The sequence below is a fragment of the Macaca nemestrina genome, chromosome 2 (genome assembly GCF_043159975.1).
Source record: "Macaca nemestrina isolate mMacNem1 chromosome 2, mMacNem.hap1, whole genome shotgun sequence".
Taxonomy (NCBI): domain Eukaryota; kingdom Metazoa; phylum Chordata; class Mammalia; order Primates; family Cercopithecidae; genus Macaca; species Macaca nemestrina.
The window spans coordinates 170,145,498-170,163,081 of NC_092126.1; the positions used below are offsets into that span (position 1 = coordinate 170,145,498).

At 42.9% G+C, this 17,584-nt stretch overlaps 1 protein-coding gene across 8 annotated transcripts in view; it reads right to left on the bottom strand.

Moving 5' to 3' along the window:
* Positions 1 to 1,337: 1,337 nt before the first annotated feature.
* Positions 1,338 to 17,584, bottom strand: part of LOC105470385 (SID1 transmembrane family member 1) — an 87,823-nt gene continuing 71,576 nt past the window's right edge. For 3 of the 8 annotated variants that reach the window (XM_011722307.3, XM_011722304.3, XM_071092406.1), the window contains 8 exons: positions 17,287 to 17,395; positions 14,419 to 14,433; positions 13,335 to 13,414; positions 9,773 to 9,819; positions 5,914 to 6,019; positions 5,713 to 5,823; positions 2,926 to 3,039; positions 1,338 to 1,474 (listed from right to left, as the gene is read on the bottom strand). In XM_011722307.3, coding sequence (XP_011720609.1) covers positions 1,412 to 1,474; positions 2,926 to 3,039; positions 5,713 to 5,823; positions 5,914 to 6,019; positions 9,773 to 9,819; positions 13,335 to 13,414; positions 14,419 to 14,433; positions 17,287 to 17,395 — 645 coding nt within the window. In that variant the 3' untranslated portion in view covers positions 1,338 to 1,411. The remainder of the gene's footprint in view (positions 1,475 to 2,925; positions 3,040 to 5,712; positions 5,824 to 5,913; positions 6,020 to 9,772; positions 9,820 to 13,334; positions 13,415 to 14,418; positions 14,434 to 17,286; positions 17,396 to 17,584) is intronic. The other 5 variants (XM_011722305.3, XM_024789294.2, XM_011722306.3 and 2 more) reach the window with 3 other exon arrangements.

Here is a 17,584-nt window from a genome sequence, read left to right on the forward strand (position 1 = left end):
ATTCCTGATCCATGTCTCTAACAAATGATCAGGAAAGCAGAGGCGAGAGGTGACTTTAATTTCACAAGCAAATATATACGCATGTGCACATTTATGCGTCTATTTTCTGATTACATCAGACTCCAGGCAACAAGGGAGCCTGGTCAATGTAGGACTTCTCAGACACAGAAATGCCAGACAGTGTGAGAGTGGAACCCGGATGCTGAGCTTGCCAACACCTTACTGGGGAGAGAATGAAAGTCAGGTGCAACCGAGAGACAATACTAGACAATACTAGATTAGCTGTGCATCCTGAGAGTTGCTTCTGAGAACTTCAGGGAGGAAGCCCAGAACCCTGATCTACATAAGGTGACAGATGGCAGACTTGCTGTGGAGGACTCCTGAAGTAGTGTCCCTGGTTAGAACGCTGATTTCTTCCCTAAAGGTGATGTGGGCACAGAACTGAGCTGTGTGAATGGGAGGGCCAAGTAAGCACTGCTCACGCTGCTGAATTTGCTCTGGCAGCCCAAGTCCTTAAGGTGAGGCCTGTCTGGCTGCTGCTGCTGTTACCAGTCTTTTAGTATGGTTAGTCATTTCTCTTGTTCGTGCTGCTGTTAAAAGAGCTTTCCCTGTTTCTCCTTCTGCCTTGAAGCTGGCCAGACATCTGTGGAGTGACAGGGCCTTTCCAAGAAGGCAGAGTCAGAGTGATGAGGTCCACACAGGTCAGTGAGATGAAGACACGAAGGAATATGTAAGCACCCAGGCCTTGGTCCCGGTGACAGTTACTTGTTAACAGGAATGTGTGACAAACCCCACTCCTGAGCCCTTCTGATGGCATCAGAAACCTGGGGGAAATATACAGAGTTTCTTCTGGGAGGTGACTAGCTGGTGCCACTAGAACATCTATCCCAGTAGGGCAGGGCCTGGGGTCACCTCCCCACCATATTCTAAAGAATCACATCCTCCTGCTGGAGCAGCGGGTGTTGCAGAGGTGTGAAGGGGGCCAACACAGTTTCTGGGCAGGAATCCAAGCTGCTGGCCTTTCTGGGCAGGGCGACAACCGGAGGGAAGCGTGCAGCAGCATTCAGCCATTGCCGGCAAGTCTCCTTGAGGGTGGGAGGGGCCCTAAGATGGCGAGTTGACTTGGGTGCAGCGCCTGTCCCTGTTGCACTCCCAGAGCTGCAGATGGAAGGAGTGAGTGTTTCTCAGCTCCTCAGGTTTGCGTCTATCCTCAAAACATGGTTCCCCGTCTGCCTCCCTTCTTGCAGGTTTAAATCTCCCGCAGCCCCTGTCTTTCCTGTGTGAAAGCAGAGCTGGCTCTACAGAGGGTGAGTGGAGCATCTGGCAGTGGTTACTTTGCTGCGGTCACTGTAATTTTCGTGAAACAGCACCAAGATTGATTACTCCCTCCCCTTCTCTTAATGTTGGAGGTTCAGAAGACAGGAATCTGGTCTCTCCGAACCACATCAAGGTCATCATCCAAAGTTAACAAAACCTGAAACGAGAGGGACAGAGAAATGAAAGGAATGGACAGTCACTGCCACACTAAGTCCCGTTTTCTCTCTGAGATGCCCACAGACTGGAAACTGTTAGTTCCCTCTCATTCTCATGCCTTCTGCAGCTCTCTGCAATCCCTAGCTCTTAATAGGCACTTACTCTAATTATACAATTCATTTGTCAATTAATTCAAATATTCATGAAGGTTTATGATGTGCTATTCCAGATGCTATGGAGATATAGTTTGTAATGAAAGAGACAAAAATCCCTATTCTCCATGTAGCTTACATTCTAAAGAGGGCTTTAGACATGAAACAAATACATGCGTAAAATATAGCCCATTAGGTAGTAGTAAGTGCTAAGGATATAAGTTAAATAATGGAGGGAATATAGGAAGTATCAGGTGTGGGGAGGTAAAAAATTTTGATAGGGTGGCCTGGGAAGTCATTACTTAGGGGACATTTAGGTCAAGAGTCAAAGGGAATGAAGTCCTGTTGGATAGAGTGTTGCTATATAAGAAATGTACCCTTCTCCTCCATTTCTAGTTCCCTCGACTACTACTGTCCCCACGTGGAACCTTTGGTTCCACTTTTGTTGTCTCTGTCTCTCTCATGAAGGTGACAATCAGAAGTAAAAGACAAGGAATGTTTATACAGATTGGCTAAGCTTCCCAAACTGGCCACTAGGGGGTAGTCCTGCTCCACTCTTGAAGTTATATGGCCCACCTGAGCCCGCTTAGCGTGGAGCCCGGGCGGGCGTCTAGTAGGTCTGGGGCCTGAAGTCTAGTAGGGTTGTTAATTGTCGATTGAACCTGCCTACAGGCACCATGGACTTTTAATTGGGGAAAGTCAAAGTTAGGATTAAAGGATGGAACTATAATTCAGGGTTGATATAAATACGCATGGCTTCTGAGAAAGGGTTGGGGCAAAAAAACAGAGAAACTACAGGAGAGATTTTGGGACAGACTGATCAGAAGGCAACAGAGGCGTGGCTGCTATCCTAAGCCACTTAAGGAATATGTAAAATATTTGTGAAATATTCAGAGAGACTGGAGGAGGAGGAGGAGGAGGAGGAGGAGGAATGTCAGTATGGCATGAGAAAGAATAACCCAATGTTATCTGAATTGCTAAAAGTGGTTCCTGGGGGAATTTCGGGCATGTGGGTCTAATAACCAATTCAGAAAAAATGTGCTGTGCAACTTAGGGAAAATAATTTTGTCCCTCTGTGTCTAAAGATATTGAAGGGTAAAAGAAAAACTAAAGATCTAACCAAAGGACATAAAATTTATAAAAGAAATAAGATGGTCTGTATATTGAATTACAAGGAGGAAATGGAAAGTAAAATTAGAGAGGAATATAAAAAAACAATGTAAGGAAGAGCAGAAGAAGAAAATGAGAGTACAAGATGTAAAGAGAGAAGGAAGTCACAAAAAGATAGATATGAACTCACCAAGAATGAGAAAAACAGAGCAGTAGCAGAGAGGAAGTGCCAGATGTCATGGTCATCGAAGAAATCCAGCAGAATGCACTCGCGGTTCTTCTCCCGGGATTCGGCCGGAGTTCCCTGGAGGAAGGTGAGGCAGAACATGGGCAAGATTCCCTCAGTTCAACTGTTCAAAGAGTTGAACGTCTGGAAAGTTACAAAAATGCTACTAGGTGTCTGGTTCGAAAAGTTAGCTTCCGAGGAAACATACATCCACACAAAAACCTGTACACAAAGACCTCAAAAGCACAGGCAACAAAGCAAAAATAGAAAAGAGAGATTACATCAAGCTACAAAGCTTCTGCACAGCAAAGGAAATGACAAACAAAGTGAAGAGACAACCCACAGAATGGGAGAAAATATTTGCAAACTATCCATTGACCAGAAATTAATAACCAGAATGTATAAGGAGCTCAAACAACTCTAAGTGAAAAAAATCCAATTTAAAAATGGGCAAAAGACATGAATAGACATTTCTCAAAAGAAGACGTACAAATGACAAACAGGCGTATGAAAAGGTGCTCAACATCATTGATCATCAGAGAATGCAAATCACAACTACAATGAGATATCATCTTACCCTTGTTAAAAAGGCTCGTATCAAAAAGACAGGCAATAACAGATGCTGGTGAGGATGTGGAGAAAAGGGAATTCTCACACACTGTTGGTGGGAATGTAAATTAGTACAGCCACTGTGGAGAACAGTTTGGAAGTTCCTTAAAAAACTAAAAATAGAGCTACGGCCGGTACAGTGGCTCACGCCTGTAATCCCAGCACCATGGAAGGCACAGGCAGGTGGATCACCTAAGGTCAGGAGTTTGAGACCAGCCTGGCCAACATGGTGAAACTCCGTCTCTACTGAAAATACAAAAAAAATTAGCTGGGCATGGTGGCGGGTGCCTGTAATCCCAACTACTCAGGAGGGTGAGGCAGGAGAATCACTTGAACCTGGGAGGCAGAGGTTTCAGTGAGCCAAGATCATGCCATTGCACTCCAGCCTGGGAGACAGAGGGAGACCCCGTCTCAAAAAACAAAAAACAAAAAACAGAAAAAAGGAAAAAATAGAGCTACCATATGATTCAGCAATTCTATTACTTGATATATATCCAAAAGAAAAGAAATCAGTATGTCAAAGAGTTATCTGCATTCCCATGTTTATTACAGCACTGTTCACAATAGGCAAAATATGGAATCTATCTAAGTTCCCATCAACGGAGGTAAGGACAAAGACAATATGATACACATATCTACACAGGCAGTGTACATATACATACAAACACAATAAAATACTACTCAGCCATAAAAAAGAATAAAATCCTGCCATTTGTAGCAACACATATGGAACTCGAGGCCATTATGTTAAGTGAAATAAGTGAAGCACAGAAGGACAAATATTGCATGTTCTCACTCATGTGAGGCAGCTAGAAAAGTGGATCCCATGAAGACAGAGAATAGTTTGGTAGTTACCAGAGTCCAGGAAGGGTGGAGGGAGAGGGAGATGAGGGGAAATACAAAAGAATGTGCGTGTATTTTTGACTGCTGAATGGCACACTTTAAAACGGTAACGATTGCAAATTTTATACGTATATTTTACCTCAAGAAAAAAACTTGTACACAAATATTCACAGCAGCATCACTCATAATGACACAAAAAATAGAAACAATCTGTCAATCAGCTGATAAGCAGGTAGATAAAATGTGGTATATCAGTACAATGGAATATTATTCAGCAATGAATAGACATGAAGTACTATGTATGTTACAGCATGCTTGAACCTAGGACACATAAGGGAAAGAAGTCAGACACAAAGGCCGTGTATTGTGTGATTCCATTTACATGAAATGTCCAGAATAAGCAAATATACAGAGACAAAAGGTAGATTTAGTAGTTGCTTAGGGCGAAGGGGTTAGGGAGAAGTGAGGAGTGAATGCTGATGTGTATGAGGTTTCTTTCTGGAGTGACAGAAATGTTCTAAAATCTATTGTGGTGACTGTGGTGATGGAATGCTAAGACTTCTTCCTGTTCTGTGTCTCAGATATACCAGTAACTTCTTAGGCTTCGGCTCTGCTATCTATGGACGGGATGTAATGATACGTGAGCTTGGGTATTTGTTTTTTTTGTTTTTTGAGATGGAGTCTCACTGTGTTGCCCAGGCTGGAGTGCAGTGGCACGATCTCGGCTCACTGCAAGGTCTGTCTCCCGGGTTCAAGCCATTCTCCTGCCTCAGCCTCCCGAGTAGCTGGGATTACAGGTGCCCGCCAGCACGCCTGGTTAATTCTTTTGGTATTTTTAGTAGAGACGGGGTTTCACTATGTTGGCCAGGCTGGTGTCGAACTCCTGACTTCGGAATCCACCCGCCTCGGCCTCCCAAAGTGCTGGGATTACAGGCGTGAGCCACCGCGCGCGGCCTGGGTATTTGTTGATGGATGGAGATTATGAGAAAGATGAGGAGATGCACTACTCCAGGCTTTTGACCACGTTAAGCATTCACTGGGACCAGCGTCCTAATACAACATGCAATGAAGACCAAGTTTGCAATGTCAATAGTGCTCACAGATTTATAAAGGGCCACCCTGAGAATGATAACCACACGCAGTTAGTGTGCATTTATGTATGGCTGTTAAAAAGCATCCCTGGTAGAGAAAACTTTCATTTTAAACACTGTGAAAACACATTAAGAGAGGGAGGTAGAAAGGCCAAAATGGCAAGTTGGAGAGAGAAATTCTTTTTGGGTAAGAAAACTGGCCTCTTACCTCCCAGCTGCTGAGATTCTGGAAGAAAAAATACAGCGCGGCAGCCCACATCACAGCGGTGGCCACGATGCAGAAGAGCGGGACCGGGAGCACCTTCTCAGAGCTGCGGAGCTGCCGGGGAAGAAACAGATGCGGCCTTACGGGTCTCCGCCTTCGCCTGCCCCAGGGCCCGACGCAGCGGCTCCCGGAGCTCGCTCTTACCTTCATGATGATGTAAAAGGCCAGGTACAGCAAAAGGTTGCAGATGAAGATGCCCAGCATGTAGGAGGCAAAGTCCCTGGGGCGGTATATCAATCCGAAGAGGGCGCTGCGGGCGTGGGAGAAATGTGGGCAGCCGTGAAGGTGGATTTGTAACACTATTGGCTTTTCCAATCCCCCAGTCCCTTGAGGGGGAAGGGGCAGTTTCTTTTTTTTTTTTTTTTAACTTTTATTTTTAGTGTATTTTATTTGTTTTTAAACTCTTACCTCGTGATAAAACAGTAGATTTTTAAAATAATACTTTAACATATAAGCATCTTTTTTTTTTTTTTTTTTTTTTTTTTTAACAGTTGAGGTCTCACTCCCTCACTCAGGCTAGAGTGCAATGGCGCAGTCACGGCTCACTGCAACCTTCACGTCCTGGACTCAAGCGATCCTTCCACTTCAACCTCTCTGGTAGCCGGGACTACAGATGCATGCCACCACTTACAGCTAACTTAAAATATTTTTTTGTAGAGGCAGGGTCTTGCTATGTTGCCCAGCCTGGTGTTGGATTCATGTCCTCAAGCCATCCTTTTGCCTCAGCCTCCCAAAGCCCTGGGATTACAGCTGTGAGCCATGGTGCCTTGCCTATATAAGTAACTTTTAATTTATTACACTTTCTTCCAAGCATTCATTTCTAACAACCATGTAAAGTTCCCATAACTGAATGCAATGTAAACGATCATCTTTCCTCTTTTGTTGAAGTGAAGTGTTTTCCCACATTCTTCGGTTTTTCACTATTATAAGAAACACTACAATGAATAAATACTTTCAGACATTGAGCTTATTTTTTTCATTTAAGATTAGTTCCTTAGAATAGAAGCAAAATCATCTCCATGATTGGCTTGACACTCATTATCAAATTTTTGCTAGCTGTCCATGGTTTTAAAATTAATGCTAAAGTTAATTTTGGTTGGAGTTAGCTTTAATTTTGTTCCAGATTTCTATTCAGTTATAGTATGTCCTTTATTACATAATTCCTTATCTCCTTGTTTTGAAATTGTTTTTTTTTTTTTTTTTTTTTTTTTGAGACGGAGTCTCGCTCTGTCACCCAGGCTGGAGTGCAGTGGCCGGATCTCAGCTCACTGCAAGCTCCGCCTCCCGGGTTCACGCCATTCTCCTGCCTCAGCCTCCCGAGTAGCTGGGACTACAGGCGCCTGCCACCTCGCCCGGCTAAGTTTTTGTATTTTTAGTAGAGACGGGGTTTCACTGTGTTACCCAGGATGGTCTCGATCTCCTGACCTCGTGATCCGCCCGTCTTGGCCTCCCAAAGTGCTGGGATTACAGGCGTGAGCCACCGCGCCCGGCCTTGAAATTGTTTTTAATGAATACACATCCACATATATATTTTTCAAAATCTCAATATCTCTATCTAGTTGGGTTTCTGTCCTCCATTCAGATTCACTGATTCATATTTCTAATTTCTAATTTTAGATCAGTGCCTCACTATTTTATTATCATTTTATAATATGCTAGATTATCTGATTAGGCTAGCCTGCACTGTTCCACTTGGTAGCCACATGTGGCTATTTAAATTAAAATTAATTGAAATTAAATAAAATTGAAAATCTACTTCCTCAGTCACACTAACCACATTTCAAGTCTTTGATATCTATGTGCTAATAGTTACTGTATTGGGCTGTATGTGTGGAATATTTACATCACTCCAGAGAGTTCTACTGGACAATGCTGGGCTAGTCACCTCTGCCCCTCCTTCCTTCTGTTAATCTCTTTTTCAAAGATCTTTGAACTTTTTGCCTAACTAGGCAAATAACTTTTAGAATAAAACATAAAACCTTATTGACTTAATTACTATTCTAACTCTAAATGTATACATTACCTTGAGAAAGGATATCTTTGCAATAGTTATCTTTCCACCCAGGACCTGATGTCTGTCTTCATTTAGCTTAACTTTCCTTATGACTCCTAAGAAGATAATTACATTTTCTACAGAAAGATTGTGTACATCTCTCAAAATTTATTCGTAAGTATTTAAAGTGTAAAGCTACTATTAATGGACTCTTTTTGTTCATTTTGAATTCCAACTGACTTTGGTTTTTTTTTTTTTTGAGAGAGGGTGTCACCATATTTTCCAGACTGGTCTCAAACTCCTGGGCTCAAGCAATCCTCCTGCCTCAGCCTCCCAAAGTGTTGTGGTTCTAAGTGTGAGCCATTGCACGCGGCCTCAACTGACTTTGTTGTGTGTAATATAGAAAATTTTCTTCTCCCAGATTTTGAAATCTTTAGTATACCAAGCAACTCTTGTACATCTTTCCTTCAGATTCTCTAGTTTTTAGCTTTTTGTTACATTTGCTTTGTCATTTTCTCTCTCTCTCTCTCTCTGAGTATATATATATGCATATGTATGTACATACATCTCTATGCCTATATGTAAATACACACATATGTATGCACACACACCATTTTTCTTCTTCAGGACCATATGAAAGTAATTCCTTTTAAAATAACATTCATGGGAAATCATTCCATGTCTTTATGGAGCAACTGGGAAGGAGGTAGCCCACTATCAGATAATCACGGTGAGGTCTGTCATTGAACCTCCTTCATCCCTGCAGGCCCTTCTCGTCTCACAGAGCTGTGCAAAGAGAGACCATCTGCCTTGTCTTGTGAGCAGATCGTGGATATGGTTTTGCTTATGTGAGAGACGGAGACAAGCCAAGTGATTCTGAGCCCCCACGGTGATAGTCAAAGGCTGTTCATTATCAAGAGGCTGGTCCCTTTTCTCCCCCCAGTGCCCTCTCTTTCAGGACCACCAGGACTGTGGAGTCTGCTAGAAGGGTGGTCAAGAACAGACCACTGCCCAAGAATCCTCTCATCTCGACCTGCCCCCAAGTAAAGGAGGAATCCTTAAATGGTATACATCTTATCCTGGGGCAATCCCTGGGGTGACAACATGGGAAGCTTCTTCCAGAAGCACATGCCCCCCAGATAAGACTCAGATTCTCATGACTTGATTCTGGCTTCCTCTGAAGGAATGCCTCTTCATTCCTTAATGTTCACTGAGATTACAGAATCTTTTTTTGTTTTTGTTTTGTCAAAGGCCACTGACTCCAAGGAGCTCATCAGCTAGAAGCTACAAATAAAAGCAGTTAAACTTACTTATTGTTTGAGTGATCACTAAAATATTTCACTCATTCAACTGTATAAATTGAGAATAGATTGCATAAAATAATTGTGGCTAACAAAAATATGCATCTGTTGTTCTGTTCTATTTTGAGCCATTTGAGGAACAAAGGCCATGGGAAAGGAGGAAGAAGAATGATGTAGGTGGAAAGAAAGAGACTGGGGAGAGAAAGAAATAAAAGAGGGACTTGCACACACACAGACACATACACACACATACATTTAGTAAAAGAAAAATTTCTATAGAAAAGAAGGCCTTCTGGGTAGTCCTTATGGAAAGTTCTGTGAAAGAGTTTAAAGCTGTGTTGGATGTTTGCAATCAGTGGTATAATTATCTATCTATCTATCTATCTATCTATCTATCTATCTATCTATCTATCCATCCATCCATCCATCCATCCATCCAACCATCTATCTATCCAACGTATCCACATAGATTTAACGAGTTTTGATGTTTGTCTTGTTGAGCAAATGAACTCAATGCCTCAGTGTTTTTAAGAGAGGCTACAATTGCTACACGAGAATGTCCAACTACCTTTTTTGAGTCTCTAGAACAAGCGATCCTACCTTCTCCTTAATTTCAGATTTCTTCGTAAAAATGACAGTCAAGGAAAGCTAAACCACAGCGTTACCGACATTAATACAGGCAAAAACATGTTTTCATAAGACTACTTACAAGGACCAGTTAACCAGATTCCCCACAACCAGCAACACCATTCTATCCTGGAAAAGAGGAAAGAAAACATCAAATGAGAGGCTGCACATCCGACTTTTCTTTTAACCTACTGTGGTGGAAGTATCAACTATGGGAAAACAATTGCATTGGTGAAAAACATTTTCTATGGTTCTAAGAGTGCCTTGCCTATGATCTGACACTGATTGTATATGAAGACTAAATGGCAAGGCTTCTAACTGCAAATAGACCTGACCTCATCCCTGAGAAAGAAAATGTGGTGAGCAAAGCAGGACTCTATTTCTCCCCAGTGTTTAGTGGAGCTGCGCCCACAGGCCCACTTCTCAGTGGGGAGGCTGGTGGGATGTGCTGATTACAGAATTAAGAGCATTCTGCCACTGGTACTATGTAATCGAGCACTGTTTTTCTGGGGTGTACTACTTGGTAGCCACAATTGCAACTCTCAGGCCCCAGCTGTAGGGCGTTAGTTTTGTACCCATTACTCTGGTTTCAAGGTGGTCCTGAAACTCCCAGGTTCCTGTGTCTACAATATACAGTCTTGTAGGGGAGAAAATAGGGAGAAAAGGTCAGTTTTAGAGGACAATAGGCCGGGTGTGGTGGCTCATGCCTATAATCCCAGTACTTTGGGAGGCTGAGGCGGGCAGATCACCTGAGGTCGGGAGTTCGAGACCAGCCTGGCCAACATGGTGAAAGCCCGTCTCTACTAAAAATACAAAAATTAGCTAGGTGTGGTGGCACACAACTGTAGTGTAGCTTCTTGAGAGGCTGAGGCCTGAGAAGCGTTTTAACCTGGGAGGCAGAGGTTTCAGTGAGCTGAGATTGCGCCAATGCACTCCAGCCTGGGCGATAGAGCAAGACTCTGTCTCTAAATAAATAAATAAATAAATAAATAAATAAATAACAATTACTCTGACAGAGATTTATTCACAGTCTGTCCCTGTGCTTTGCATACTACTTAAAACTTTTAGGAGAGATTTGATCATACTTTAATTTGCATAACCACTCATCTACTATTTAAAAGTAGCAATTCTTTGTCTTTTAGGTGATCCATCCAATTTGGAGGAAGTAACTTCATTAAAAAAAACATTAATTCACCTATTAGAATGACTAAAATCCCCAAACAGTGACAACACCAAATGCTGGCGAGGATGTGCAGCAATAGTAACATTCATTGCTGGTGGGAATGCCAAACGATACAGCCACTTGGAAGACAGTTTTGTAGTTTCTTACAAAACTAAACATATGATTGCCATACGATCCAGCAATAGCTCCCTTTGATATTTAACAAAAGGAGTTGAAAACTCATGTCCACACAAAAATCTATGGAAAAAAGAAACTATGAATGTTATAGCAGCTTATTCATAATTACCCATACTTGGAAGCAACCAAAATGCCCTTCAGTGGGTGAATAAATAAACTGTGGCACATCCAGACAATGGAATATTATTCAGTGCTGAATACAAATGAGCTATCAAGCCATGAAAAGACATGGAGGAAACTTAAATGCCCATTACTAAGTGGAAGAAGTCAGTATGAAATGGCTCTATACCGTATGACTCCAATTACGTTTTGGAAAAAGAAAAACTGTGTCAATAGAAAAAAGATTAGTGGTTGTGAGGACTTAAGAGGGAGGGAGGGATGAATAGGCTGAGCACAGAGGATTTTTAGGGCAGTGGAACTGGCTCATATGATACTATAATGGTAGGTACATGTCAACACGCTTGTCAAAACCTATGAGCGCACATCAAGAATGAGCATTAATGTAATGTAAGCCTTACATGGGTAGTAATGATGTGTCAGTGTAGGCTCATCAACTGTAACCAATGTACCACTGTGGTTTGGAACGTCCATAGTGCGGGAGGCTGTGCGTGGGGGGTGTTGGGGCAGAGGGTATATGGGAAATTTCTGTACCTTCTGCTCAATTTTTCTGTGGATGTAAAGCTGCTCTAAAAAATATAAAGTCTATTTAAAAAAAGAAGCCTCCATCAATTAATGTAAAAACCAAAAACATTACTTGCCTCTCCTGGTTCACAGGTAAGCAGGAGAACTTGCCTCTCAAAATACTCACAAGTCCTAATGGATGTTTTCATTCTCACCTGAATAAACCTTCCAGCCTCAATTCCCTTGTTTTTAGTGCTTATAGCTCCTGCCCAAGCTCTAGAGTGCTCACAGATTTCCATATTCCTTTAGAAAAAATATTCTGATTATAAAGGATTAGCAGGTACTTGCTAAATCCCTGTGTGCCAGGCCATACTAGCATCACTAGTTCTGACTGCAGCACTTTGTAAAGCCTGGGCAGTGGGCTCAGAGGAGGAAGGCAGCCTTCCCAAGATCACTGACCAGAGAGCCAAGAGAGAGCTGGGACCAGGGCCCTGAGCTCTGAGCTCACTACAGAAATATATCATACACTGAAGTATATTTCAACTATCAAGCAATAAGCACAAGTTATAAAAAATTCTTGCTCGTTGTGAAAATCAAACAGTACAGAAACACATAATGTAGAAGTGTAAGTTCCTAATGAACGTGACTGGAGTGACCACGGGTCCCAGTTTGCTGGAGACAGTCCTAGTTTACCCCTGCTGTCCTGGTGGAATTATTAGTGGTGTGCCCTTCACTTCCACAAGGGTACCTGTTTGGATGATTATTTATAGGGGTGCTCTGTCTTGATCCTCCCCATAGCTATGATCACTGTTCATTTATTTTTATTTTGTTTTTTAAAAATTTCATTATTGGGCAGGGCACAGTGGCTCACGCCTGTAATCCCAGCACTTTGGGAGGCCAAGGCGGGTGGATCACCTGAGGTTGGGAGTTTCAGACTCCAACATGGAGAAACCCTGCCTCTACTAAAAATACAAAATTAGCCAGGCATGGTGGCGCATGCCTGTAATCCCAGCTACTCGGGAGGCCGAGGCAGGAGAATTGCTTGAACCCAGGAGGCGGAGGTTGCAGTGAGCCGAAATCGTGCCACTGCACTCCAGCCCGGGCCAAGAGCAAAACTCCGTCTCAAAAAAAAAAAAAAAAAAAAATCGTTATTATTATTTTTTATTTCCAAATTTTATTTTAAGCTCAGGGTTACATGGGCAGGATGTGCAGGTTTGTTTCATGGGTAAACGTGTGTCATGGTGGTTTTGCTGCACAGATCATCCCATCACCCAGGTATTAAGCCCAGCATTCATTAGCTATTCTTCCTGATCCTCTGCCTCCTCCCACCGGCCCCCCACCACCCCACCCTCCAACAGACCCCAGTGTGTGTTATTCCCCACCATGTGTCCATAATCATCACTGTTTAACAGTTGGGTAGATGTATTTTCTTCTTTTTTATATACTAGCAAATATTTTGTTTATAAAAATGGGACCATGTTAGCTTGACTTTTATGAGAAAGAGTAAGCACCATGCTCCTTCCCCACTATCGGGCCTTTAGCCACCCTGGGCCATCTGGCCCTCTTGATTTTAGGAGCCCTGAGTGACTGCCCCACGCCTGTCCCTCCTACTACTCCCCTTCTTCCTGGGAGAGGGTCAGAGAACACAGGAACATGCACGTACCATATACAGAGGCCGGCTACACTGCTGGATACAGTCTGTGTAGAACACCATGGCAGCCCGCCGGAAAATTCCCAAATCTGCTGATAATACAAAAATGCATGGTGAGAAGGCTTAGTCAACGAAAAAACAAATACTCTGAAGTGGCTTTTGGAGCCAGAATGATGTCATCCTCACTTCATTAAAATGCATTAGAATGCTTTGCACCTAATAGGTGTGCAATAAGCATTTGCTTTGTAAAATGGTATTGTCACTGAGGGATGCCATATCTGTGCATTACACAGCAGAAAGGCGAGGAAGATGGACATGAGCAACAAGCGCTCGCAAATAACATGGGTGGCTGGCCGACCCTTATTCTGTCTCCTTCAGCTAAGCTTCTTTTTGTTTACCGTTTACTCTGGTGGTGTTTTCTTTATAGTAGAGATGTTATGGGTCTCCTCAATCTACTTTAAAACATATGCTCTCTCCAGAGGATGGGAAATCTTAGCTTGTGAAGGTTCAGATCTGTTATTTCTCAATGTGGTTATAAGTTAGTAACAATTGAACTAAAGGCTCACTGAGCATGTTCAGAAAATCTATCTGAACTGAAACAATCATCAAGGGAAGGTAAGTTAAGATGGGGAGAAAAAGACAGGAAAGGGTTTTTAAACACAGTTGAAAAGGATGATATGAAATGCAGCGAGTGTGTGTATTAAAATGTTACATGAACAGTCAGGTTCAAAGGCGGGCTGTGTTTCTGTGAGCTGTCCACACCACAGATATCGAATGCCAGTCTGGGTCTGCCCAAGGCAAACATTTTCCAGAATGTGGATCTCAGCTCTGCTATGAATCCTGCTCCTCCTCAAGGTTACCCCTGTGGTCAATTTAACCAGGGGGAAGACACCTGGCTCTGTGGCATCCCAGAAGTGGCGTGGAGCAGGCTGGGGTGGAGCGCAGTCTCCCCTCCGAGCGTCTCTCTCTCCCCACTCCCATGGAGTCTGCCCAGCCTGAAAGAGGCTGTTCAGGGAGCAGGGCTGCCAGGACAGCCAGCTGGGTCACTTTGATAAAAAAGCAATCTAGACCCCTGGAAAGGGTGGCTGAACATTACCTGTGTCAGACACATCTGAATCAGTAGGAAGCAGAGAAGAAAGGAGAAAAAAAAAAGAAGAGATTGTAAGAAAGTAGCCAAACATGTAAACTACTGGTCATTTTATTTTTTCTCGAGATGGATGACTCTAATTTTGCTTTCTGATTATAAAAGTAATGTTCACTTGTCAAAAAAGAACACAGGATCTTTCTGCTTGTCTCAAACATTCAGAAGTCTTCAAATCCTCCAAGAGTGAACTGAGACTTTTTTCTCTCCCTGTCTACTTTCGTGCACCACGTCCGGTTTATAATCCAGCGTCTCTCATGAGAAATCCCGGAGGTCGTTTTCCAGAGCTCTGGGAATGGTGGACACAGTAGTGATTTGGGGAAGCGGCTCTCTGGTTTATAAGAGATAATGATTAAATGTTCTTCCTCGTTGCTGCTGCCTTTCCTGTGTCCACATTGATTTGCTTGTGTAGCCCGAGGGGCCACAGAGAAAGGACATGTGATTAGAAAGCAAAGGCAGCTTATGACATGGGTAGAAAGGCTGGAGTCAGCTGAACACTGTCCACGAATCCAGCTTCCTGGCTTTGGACTAAATTTAGATACAGTCATTGTCACGACGAAATAGAACGTTTTCTTTTGACTCTGGTTCATCTGTAACCACCTGGGGAAGACTCCATGGGTACGGAAATGGAAAATATTCAGTTAAACTACAGGCTGGCTAGCTCCCATTTGCTGTACTAGGCCCACTTGCCATGAGTCTGTCTCCTGGGGACCCACCACACTGGGGAGGCGGGCCTGTGTGGACGACATCAGTGGATTCTCTGACTTTCCTTGGACAATGGGGAATCCCAGCAGGAGACTACAGGGACAAAGGAAGGAAAGTGAGCTCGGAGGACTTATTTTGCTGGCGTCCTCCCTGTGAGGTTCCTGCATGCTGGCCAGAATGTCAATGAAAGGTCACTGCTCCTTTCAGAGTGACTTTTTTCCCCATAACTCTCTCCTTCCACATTTTGGGAACCATGTCTTCCCTGTCTTTTTGGGCTTATAGATGTAAAAGCTTCACTGCTGCTAACCCCAAGTTTCCATGATATCCTTTTATTCCCCTCTACCCCATCCACATCTTGTGAATAGTCCTTCTGTGAATAAATCCTTCTCTTTCTTTGTGTGTGACATCTTTTTCCTGTTGGGACCCTAACAAATTATTCCATGGTCATAATATAATACGCTAAATTTCACTTCTTTTAAAAGATAGGATAATTTGGCATTGCAAAACTGCATAAGGCAAAGGTGGTATAAATACATGAAGGCTCCTCTGTGCATTAGTGGTCACTCCACTGCGTATATCTGCACTCAAGTTTATTTTTCCAACTCTGGAAGAAACCAGAACAATAATGCTCCGAATGAAGTTTAGTTTGTATGACTTCACTTACCTTCTGTCTGGTGGAGGAGCATGCCCAGCGTGCCCTGCCAAATGTTCTACACAACTGGCTCAAGTAACTGGGGGATTTGGAGGTATGCTGGCTATATTCATGCCAGAGGTAAATCTACTGACCATGGAAAAAGAACCAACCTTTGAAAACGAGCAATTGCTCTATTCGGTCTTCTAGTCTTAAAGCCATTCATTTATTTAGAATTGCTCTTAGACCTGGACAAGAGGGTCCCATATTTTAGAGGCCTCATTCCCTCATGAGTGAGGAGTCTGTAGGGCCAAAGGACTCCTCTTTTCCTTCTTGAAATTCTGAACTCCAGGGTGCCAGAAGCATCTACCTGCCCAGAAGGCTCTGAGCCTGCTCTAGGGCCTGCTTAGCCCCCTTCCCTTGTCTATCCTCCTGAGGGCAGATGGCACCACTAAGGCATACCTCTGGGGGCAGGGAATGGCCAAGTAGTGGCTATTTATGGGGGATGTGGATGAACATCGGATGTTGGGCAAAGGTGCCACATGCATACCTGTGAGACTCCTTAAGACACAACCAGAGGTAGAAAAAAGTGTTCTTTGAAGAACCAAGAATTTTAAATTTGAACCTAGTCCTTCTACGTTGCAGTGGAGGTATATTTTTCCCTCCCTCCCTCTCTCCTTTCATGTATTTAATAGCTTTTTAGTCCACTTTATGACTTTGATGTTCTTACACATAAGCTATGCAGGGTTTTATTTGGACTTTTGTTCCAGGCTTTGTTAATATCAGAGGTTTGCCTATGTTTACATATAATAATTTTCCTTAAAATAGACAAAAGGATATGTAAGTCTGACTTCCCGGAACTTAAAATGATTTTTTTAAATTTAAGTGCACTAAAACCACTTGAATCTGTTCCCATATATGATGACTGACCAACAGCAGATCACAAGGTGATTTCTGTAGAACATACAATGCTCTCTGATAAGTTGGAGGGAGCTCAGCAGGTATCCTGCCTCTAAGATTGGCAAGTTGGTCTCAAAAGTTCCAGCCCTAGAATCTGAAAATATATAATTCATTCTTGATAACCATTTCGCATGGTTAGAGAAATGCTCCCTTTGAATTTTGCAAACTGAAAAATGTTCCTCTAGGTGGAACTAGTGGTATGACGATCATACCATTTTCTAAATACAAGTCAAAGTTTGGCAGACTGCAAAGTGTTTGCAACCAAGGGTTGGAGGTATACCTCCTCTCTGAGGTGTGGCAAATCTTAGTTTCTCAGCTGAAAATAGAACTAGTGGTAATAGCTTATCACTATCCTATAAGGGAGAGGAAGCTCTTGGAGAGAATATATGCTATTAAACGTGGCATAGAATCCAGAGCATGTGTTCATGATGACCAGTAACACTTTCATTCAGCATAAGTAAAGGCAATGTCTGATTTTTCATTGAAGTTGATTCGTGTGTTTAGTAGAGAATTAACAGGTAACTCACCTATCTTGAAACGGCCCATATAATATATCTGGGTGCTGAGGGCTAGTGAGGCCAGAACGTGGATTGCAGAGAAGATGACCCAAAACCACACATCATTTTTTCCAAATACCTAGGAGTAAAGATGGAAGTTAGCTTCATCTGGGGTTTTCCCTAGAAAACTCATCAAAATCACCCTCTCTCCTGTATGTGTAAGGAGTCAAAAACAGCTGTGTGCGCATTCTGTTTTTCTCCCCCTCTGGAAACTCCCACAAATCTTACCCCATGGGACAGGAAAAAAAAAAAAAAGGTTAAGGGACCA